This window comes from Chenopodium quinoa, unplaced genomic scaffold (assembly GCF_001683475.1).
Source record: "Chenopodium quinoa cultivar QQ74 unplaced genomic scaffold, ASM168347v1, whole genome shotgun sequence".
Lineage (NCBI taxonomy): Eukaryota > Viridiplantae > Streptophyta > Magnoliopsida > Caryophyllales > Amaranthaceae > Chenopodium > Chenopodium quinoa.
In genome coordinates, this window is record NW_018745448.1 from 6,979,410 (window position 1) to 6,988,705 (window position 9,296).

The following is a 9,296-nucleotide window of genomic DNA, read 5'->3' on the forward strand; positions in this document are numbered from 1 at the left end:
TAATTTACCTTTCTTGGGCCAGCCCAAATGAAGTTAGAAGTTCCCAACAGATACACTCCTTGTAATCTCCTTCTCGACCTGCTGCTGATCATCTCCTTGAAGTTGTTGGTGGTTGGTAATAATTTGTTACGCAGTGCACCATCATCTAGACGATAACTTCCTGGCCAATAATTGTATTCATAACTCACAGGATGACTATTAGAAAAGATATTACCGGGAATTACAGGAGTTACAAAACCATGGGGCTGAACAAAGGTAAACCATGGCATCAACGGCGGCATTGCAAAACCCTCCATCATCTTCGTCTTTTGTTTCTGATGCTTAGCTTCTTGTCTCTCCTTCTTATGAGCGGTTTGATGGCCGCCTAAGGCTTCTAAGTTCATAAATCTTCGACCACAATATTTGCAAAAAATATCTTGTGTATGGGGGATATATAAAACGGGCCGATATCTCAGAAAATGCGGATATGGACCCTGTATGATTATCAAATGGGCTGATATGTTTCATAAAGCAGACATATCGGCTTGTTGGAACTCGGCACGTGGCAGCAACGTCTTGACACTTGTCGAGAAAAGTCTTGCATGCCACCAAGCCACCTGTCATAAGGAACTATTATAAATAGTAGCTTAAGCCTCATTAATAAGGTAGCATTTATTACTCTCTCTCTCTCTTAATCTTTTTCTCTCTCTAATTTCTCTTTCTTAAACACTTTCTGACTTTGTCATCGGAGTGGTTATCCCCGGATCACCCCGGGGTTAGCTAATCCTTTCTCTTTGTGTAGGTTCTCTTCTGGCCGATAGGAGATTAACAGGTTGCATACTCGGGCTTTGGACTTTTGAACCGGGTTGTCGGATCCTTGCAGGAACATCTTGAATTTATATTTATGAGATTTTGGCCTAGGAGAGTTATTTAAGCTACAATATTATATATATATATATAGGGGAAGGCTCTCGTGAGTATTTTTCTTATATGAGAATTTTTTGTGTGTGAGAACACTCTTTATGTTCTAAATTTTTACTCGTATGTTCTAAATTTTAAATCTAATGTTCTAAATTTTTCCTTATGTGTTCTAAATTAAATCAAATGTTCTAATTTAGTACTCACATGTTCTAAACCATAAATTAATTAAGTTTGAAGTCATAAATTTTAAATAATTTGTTCAAAAATTTTAAATTATATGTTCTAAATTTTAAAGCATGTGTTCTAAGATTTTTAATTATATGTTCCAGATTTTGAAGCGTATGTTCTGTTTTTTTACTCGTATGTTCTAAATTTTTTACTCACACTTTCTATATTTTATATCAGTTTGTTCTAAATTTTTATTCACATGTTCATAATTTTAAATCAAATTTTCTAATTTTACTCATATGTTTAAAATTTCATAAATCCAGGCCCGTTTCTGAGACTTTGATGGCCTAGGTGCGGATAAAAAAAATGGGGCCCTTGGTACCAAAAAAAATTTATTTTGGGTATGCACAAAAAAAATTTACAAAAGACTTTATTTAATGCTAAGAAATTTTATTATTACAATAACGCTTAAACAAAACACTTTCTTCTAGCATTTCTAGATGCAAAGTCATTAATGATAGTTTCTACATCAATATGCTCTAACATTGTTCTCTCAATACATAAAGTAGCTAAACCATTCAACCTTTCTTGAGACATTGATGATCTCAAGTAGGTTTTCAATAACTTCAACTTTGAAAAACTTCTTTCAGCAGATGCAACCGTTACCAACATAGTCAATAGTATTCGATAAGCAATTGATGCATTTGGAAAGCAATCGGCAGCTTTGACAAACTCTAGAATCTCATGTGCCAACATCAACACATTTGATAAAGTCATTTGCAATAATTTTAATTCTGAAAAAATATCATATGCATCAACATCGGACAAATTATTATTAGAAAAAGTAGTCTTAAAATTGATGCAAGAAATTCTTAATTCATCATTGTCTAATAATGACTTTAATTTGTTTGAATCAAACAAAAAACCAAATATATTGTCAAAAACTTCTAATTGATCAAATCTATTTTTCAAAGAGTTTATTGCCATATCAACAACTACCAAAAAATAATTAACTCTAAAAGATTCCTTGGGTGATTGTATTTCTTCATCATTATCATTGTTCTCATCAAATTGTCTTTTCCTAAAAATTTGACGCTTTGTCGGAAGTGTAGGCTTTATACCCATATCTAATGAAAGGCTTTTAGCAATATTTATACTAGATTCAAAGCCATTATTTCTATACTCCTCAAAATACGAAATAATACCTTTCACTTCCTTCATTGCAACTCCAATACACATAGACTTAGATTGCAATTTCTTACTCACAATGTTAATTGAAAATAAGATGTCATGCCAAAACAATGCCAAGTAAAAATTCATAACTTGCAACACAATTAGCCAAACTTTCACATTCACTCTTTGTCTTAGCATCAATACCACTAGAGTCATACAATTTTTGCAAAACTACCTTTATTTGAGGCCCTTGAAATCTAATAGCTTTGACACTTTTAATTCGACTCTCCCATCGAGTATTACACAAAGATTTAACAGTTAGCCCCGGAACATTATCAACTAAAACTTTCCATTTTTTAGTAGAACTTGCAAATAATGTGTATATGCGTTGCACAATTCCAAAAAAAGAAATAGCTTTAACACAAGAATGTGTCATATCCAAAAGAGTTAGATTAAGACTATGACAAGAACATGACATATATAAAGCCCTTGGATTTACTCCAAGTAGTCTCGTTTGAACCCCTTGATGCATGTTTTCCTTTCATATTAAAACCATTGTCATAACCTTGACGTCTAACATTATCAATATCTAAATCAAGAGACTTGCACACATTTAACAATTCATTAAAAAGTCCTAATCCAGATGTATCATCTACTATTAAGAATTCTAAAAAAAATTCTTCTACTTTTATCTTATCACAAGACACATTAACACATCATATCGTACAATCAAAGTCATTTGCTCTTGATGGCTCACATCCGGGGTTCAATCAAGTATCACAGAAAAATATTTAGCCTCTTTAATGATCTTTATCATAGAAGTTCTAACACTATGGGCTAAAAGAGAAATCAACTCATTTTGAATTTGAGGACCGAGGTAGTGATAGTGAATTTCATGACTCTTTATACGTTGAACATGATCTTGCATTATCAAATCAAATTCAGCTATCATTTCAATCAAGCCCAAAAAATTACCATTACTATCCTCATACAATTTTCCATTAGATCCACGAAAAGCTAAATTATGTTTAGCAAGACATTTAACAACTGATACTATTCTTATCAAAATTAGTCTCCAACGTTCCTTTTCTTTTAGAATTCCTTCTTGCAACTCTTTATCAATGCCTTTGTTCTTATTCAATCTCAACCTTGTTTCATTCCAAGTACTCATATTAGTCAAATGTTCAACACTATTCTCATGTAGTTTGAGTTTCTCACTCAAATGTTTCCAATCATTCACTCCATCATTTGCTAAAAGAGTTTTGTTATTTTGAGAAGTAAACAACTTACAACAAAAACAATATACTTTACCAACATTTTTAGAATAAACCAACCATTTTCTATTCGAAATCTCTCCATTACTCAACTTTCTAGTAAAATAAGTATATGAAAAATGCCTAGAAAATCTATCGATAGGAAATGTGAGATTTAAATCTCTTATGGGTCCTTTTTCAATCAAAATATCTCTAGATTTTGCATCAAGTGAACCCCAGTTTCTAGGATCATACATATCAAAAAGAGGGATAAAGTGTTCATTAACACTCACATCAACATTATCGACATTAGGAACATCAACATTATCATGATCATCATTAGGAACATCAATATTCGGAACATCATTAGGAACATCAACATTTGGAACATCATTAGGAACATCAACATTTGGCACATCATTAGAAACATCATCATTAGGCACATCATTAATATTATCATCATTATTCAAATTATTCGAAGACTCTTCAACTCGACTACTACAAAAAACATTTATCTAATGTTCCTCTTTGAGATTCAATTAAATCTTGTGTTCGTTTTCTTTAACCCTTTTATCATGACCAGATGCATGTTTTCTCAGAAACATTATTAAAACAAATTATACAACAAAAAAGTTACAGAATGATATCACCGAATCTCGCAAGATGCTAGAAGTAAAGATGAGAAGTCCAAAAGTCGTCGGATATGGTAGAATGAGCGACACCCCGACACCTACAATATAATATTGATAGAACAAATTAAAAATTCAGTACAATTGAATAAATTATTAAAAGTTTATCATTTGACATAATGACATACTGATAATTTTTAACTAAAAATTAATCAATTATCATTCTACATTTCTACATTCAACATACAAATAAATTTGATAATTTATAATTACAAAATCAATCAATTTATCAATTCGACATACGGAACAAATGTGACAATTTGATAATTCATAATCAATTAATTATTAATCAGTAATCAAATATGAAATATCATAATTCAAACAAAATTAGAAATTAGAATGAATTGGGAAAAATATAAATTTGACATACTATCTACTCATAATTCATAAATCAGAAATTAAAATTCGTATGATATAAAATTAATATGAGTATTTCAGATTTTCTCTTGTAAAATCGAATAATCTATACATTAAAATAAATTAATCAATTGTAATTTCTGGGGAAAAAAATTTAAGTATAGAACTTACCAATGACTTAATAGTAGGCCCGTACCGATTCTGAGTTCATCTTTGAACATCGAAGCCAAAATCCATAATAATGGTGAAAAATTAATAGAAACAAATAGAAAAAATTGATTAAGTAGATTGATATGTGAAGAACAACTGAAAGAGTATAATTTATAGGAAAATTCATAGATAAATCCCATTGAAAATTGATTGCAAAGAAGAACGTTTATAGGGGAAATCATCATTTTAGCATTAATTTGGGAAGGAAGATGAAAAATCAGAAAAATATAGGTAAAGATACAAATAATTGATTTCATGGATGAGAATAGAGGATTATATGGATGAATTGTTAGATTATGGGGTTAATTTGTCAAATTAACTTCCCAAAATAAAGGATTTAATTTCAAGGAGGAATTTTAAGGATTTACTGTGAGGAGTTATTAAGGGAATGATTGACTAATTACCAAGAAATGTCGCTTACTTCGTCATTTGTAATATTATAATTTTAATTTTTTTTTTAATAACTAATTTGATTTTCAGATTTTGGGGCCCTGGGCGGGTGCCCCGGTTGCCCCGGCCCAGATACGGCCCTGCATAAATAAAATTTTATAATGGACTTTTTGTGAAAAATTACCTCATATACATAATTTTTTGTGAAAAACTACCTTGTAAAAAAATTATTGTAAGAAACTACCTTATAAAAGCTAAATGTTGTAAGTTGATATCATGTGCTTAATTTAACAATGAAAGAGAAGGGGAATTAGGGGTTATAAGGAGGCTATGGAGAAATTGGGTGGAAAAAGGAGAAAAATGATTGAAAATGAGTCATTAAACGTCTCTTATTCAATGCGATAATTCGACAAAAAGGTAGCTTTTTACAATATTAATTACTTTATAAGATAGTTTCTTACAGCATCTATTGTTTAAAAGGTAGTTTCTTACAACATTTTTTTAATAAGGTAGTTTTTCACAAAAAAAACAACTTGTATAAGGTAGTTCTTCACAAAAAGTCCAATTTTTTAATCACTTGTTCTAATTCTTAAATCAAATGTTCTAACATATTACTCACACAAATGTTCTAAATTATTACTCATATGTTCAAAATTTTTATTTGAGTCACATGCATGTTCTAAATTTTAAATCAATTCTCATATAAGTATGAATTCTCACATATGAACCTATTCTCACCGGATCCCTCCTCTCTCTCTCTCTCTCTCTCTCTCTCTCTCTCTCTCTCTCTCTCTCTCTCTCTCTCTCTCTCTCTCTCTCTCTCTCTCTCTCTCTCTCTCTCTCTCTCTCTCTCTCTCTCTCTCTCTCTCTCTATATATATATATATATATATATATATATATATATATATATATATATATATATATATATATATATATATATATATATATATATATATATATATATATATATATATATATATTATTAATTGCTAAAACAGAAAATTGCTGACATCATCCTCTTTTCAAATTGTGTACGTGTCGCTTACTCATAAAAAAATTTCCCGCCTAATGCACTTATGATGTCATAAACATTTTTGGTTTATTTTAGAAATTGGTTTATTTTTATTTTTTTTATTTTAATCTTTGACTGTGTCAATAAATAAATAAATATTTTTTATTTGTTTGGAATAAATAAAATTGATGTTGAGCTAAAACATTTTAAATAACTACGATATTTTTTATTTTATTTTTTAGGAGGCGTTTGGTTCGCGGATTATAGGTATTAGGTATGGGTTTAGAATGACCAAAACCCATACCATATGTTTGATTGTCAAAAATATGATTTTTAAACCTATACCTCAAACCCATGAGGTATGGGGTTTAGAAACCTTTGGGGGGAAGGTGGGTTTGGCTCATTTCATTCCCTTAGGTATCAAATATATGAAATTAAGGAGATGATATTTCATTCCAGAATTGAACCAAACACATGGTATTAAGTATCAAGTTCTAACCCGATAGCACCTTAACCCTATCCCTAATTCCAAACCTATACCACTCGGCGAACCAAATGTCCCCTTAAGGTTTTACTATTATTTGTGTGTGTAGACTAAGGATTGTGCAAATAACCTAGCTATAAAGTCATGTATTGTAATAATATTATGTATGTTGTTATACAAAAATGAACTAATGTTGTCGTTAAATGTTACCATTGTTTCGCAGTACTTCCAATTAAGGTGCTTAATTTTTTATTACATCGCTCCAATTTATTTAAGTTAGTATTTCGAACTCTTAGATATATAGATTTGTATGTACATGGTTTGATTAGATCAAAACATCTTTCAAATTTTATATTTTGTTACTTAGTAATATATGATGTGTTTTTTATGATCTAATTTATAAACATGTATGGGTGAATAATAAATAGAAAAAATTTATTTCATTCTAATAATTTTTTCAATCCGTGCATCGCTCACGGGTCGTCTAATCTAGTATGTATATATAACTGTAGCTTGTTAACCACTCCGTTTATATATGTCATGGAACTCAACCAATCATGTACTTTTGTTTTGTGATATAACCGATAAACCGACAGAATAATAGAGTATATACATGCCTCATATGAATGAAATAATAAAGGAAAAATTGTAATTATTAATCCCAACTTTGAGCCATTTACTTTTATTAATCCCAACTATCGATTATTCCTGAATAATCCCAACTTTAAGGGGTGTTTTTTTTTTATTAGGTCCAAATTACCGGTGACCTGAAGAAAAGGTAAACTCTTTTTTTGTTTTTTCATATTGCCACATGTCAGCTTTTAAATGGTCAAAATAATAAAAAAATCTTTTAACAAAAAAAATCTGAAAACTCCTCCCTCCCTCCCAACCCGCAAACACCGCCACTGGCACCACCTCTCTTAGCCGGCGACCTACCTCCTCATCCCGATGAACCACCCAACCCAAACCCTTGCCCAAGAACCTGAAACCCCTCCCAACCCACAACCACCAAGTTAACCCCTCCCAACCACCAACCCGCATAATTTCGCAACCGCCATTGTTGAACCTTCTTCTTCTTCTTCAGCTTAATTTTTCAGTAGTTCTGAATTTCTAGGGTTAGAAATGATTGAATTGAAATGGGGTTGAAATGAATTGAATTGAGTTGGTTTAATTTGGGGGAGAATTGAAATGGGGTTGAACTAGTGGTTGGTGGTTGGTGCAGGTTGGTGGTGATTGGAGGTGAAATGCGGTAACAGGGGAATTAATTGGTGGGCTGCAGTTTGTTGTGGATTGGAGCTGGTTGGTTTGAGGTGTTGGAAGCAGTGCTGCAGATGGTGTTATTAGTGGTGATGGATGCGGGTTTTTGTGGGGTGAAGATATGCGTGTGAGGTGGAGTGGTGGCAGGGAGTAGGGGAGTTGCTGTTTTGGTGTGGGCTGCTTTGGGTGAGTTGGTGGTGGGAAATCAGTGAACGGGGGGGGGGGGGGAGAGGCAGCCTTCCGGCGTCAAAGCTTGGGTGGCATTGTGGCAGTCTGGCAGATCGGTGGTTGGGGGGTGTTTGGCTGGGTTTGTTTAGATTTTTTTTTCTTAATTTTTTTAACCTATAGAATGTTGACACGTGGAAAATGACTTGCTATTACAGGTTTGGTAACCTGTAAGGCCCGATAAAAGTCAATATCCCCTAAAGTTGGGATTATTCAGGAATAATCGATAGTTGGGATTAATTAAAGTAAATGGCGTAAAGTTGGGATTAATAATTACAATTTTTCCAATAATAAATTATTGAATATAAAACATATTATTGGGATTTAACCATAAACTTAAGTTGTTTTTTTTAGTTTTTCCTTTAACATGATATAAGAGTAAGTGTGGCACAAAGAAAAGTTGGTGCTCTAATAATGTGTGGTGGGGGGGGGGGGGGAGGGGGCTTAGTTTTAAATAATAGTTGTGGTACTGTAAATTAAATAAGGATGAATAAGACAGTTGTTTGAGAATTACTTTCACCGTTTTTAAATACTTGCTCTATTTCTCCAAGCGCGGAGTTTTAGAAGAAATTGGAGAAAGTAATTAAATATGGAGGTAGTGGGGTTGATGGAAGAATAAAAATTGTAAAAAACCAAAAGTAATGGAGAAAATTGAAGGAAAGAGAATATGAAATTAATATTGGTGGGTCCACTTGATGACAGAAATTAATTAAGTATTATATAAGCTTTCCAATAAGGAAATGGAGCAAGTATTTAAAAACGGCCGAAAAAGTAAAGTCGAGCAAGTATTTAAAAACGGAGGGAGTATTAATGAGCATAAACAAGGTAAAAAAGAACTAAGTTCTAAGTTTTAATTTAATGTGGTTTGATAAATGATAATTGCATTGAACACTGTTCATAAACAATACCTATGTATTTGTATTGAAATAAATGAACTTTTTTCTAATAAATTTAAATTATTTTTGCTGAACTTAGCTTGTTTTTATCAAAATGAAATTACTTCATTTAAGTTATCTTCATTGTGTATTAGTTGAATAAAATTGAAGAGAACATAGCCTAAATTAGCTATAAATGCTTGAGTAATAAGGTGGAGAGAATCTTTTCATATGATTGTGATTTCATAGACAAAATACTTTATATTGACACGATATATATGATGTATGTTTTGTCCTTTAA

The 9,296-nt window shown here is 31.6% G+C and overlaps 2 protein-coding genes across 2 annotated transcripts; both read right to left on the reverse strand.

Moving 5' to 3' along the window:
• Window positions 1-1,497: 1,497 nt before the first annotated feature.
• LOC110713704 lies at window positions 1,498-2,483 on the reverse strand. The gene has a single exon (XM_021892158.1). It carries the CDS (start codon window positions 2,455-2,457, stop codon window positions 1,537-1,539), a length of 921 nt encoding a protein of 306 aa, XP_021747850.1. The 5' UTR covers window positions 2,458-2,483; the 3' UTR covers window positions 1,498-1,536.
• On the reverse strand, window positions 1,498-7,679 carry LOC110713741 (zinc finger MYM-type protein 5-like). Its single transcript, XM_021892189.1, has 2 exons — window positions 7,575-7,679; window positions 1,498-4,009 (listed from the first exon to the last, which is right to left on the reverse strand). Exons 1-2 carry the CDS (start codon window positions 7,677-7,679, stop codon window positions 3,008-3,010), a joined length of 1,107 nt encoding a protein of 368 aa, XP_021747881.1. The 3' UTR covers window positions 1,498-3,007.
• Window positions 7,680-9,296: the final 1,617 nt, after the last annotated feature.

Coding starts and splice junctions, on each gene's coding strand:
- LOC110713741 (XM_021892189.1), bottom strand. CDS start 7,679: ATGCGGGTTGGTGGTTGGGAGGGGTTAACTTGGTGGTTGTGGGTTGGG. Junction 4,010..7,574: donor TGGTTCATCGGGATGAGGAG/GTAGGTCGCCGG, acceptor GAGGAACATTAG/ATAAATGTTTTTTGTAGTAG.
- LOC110713704 (XM_021892158.1), bottom strand. CDS start 2,457: ATGACTCTAGTGGTATTGATGCTAAGACAAAGAGTGAATGTGAAAGTT.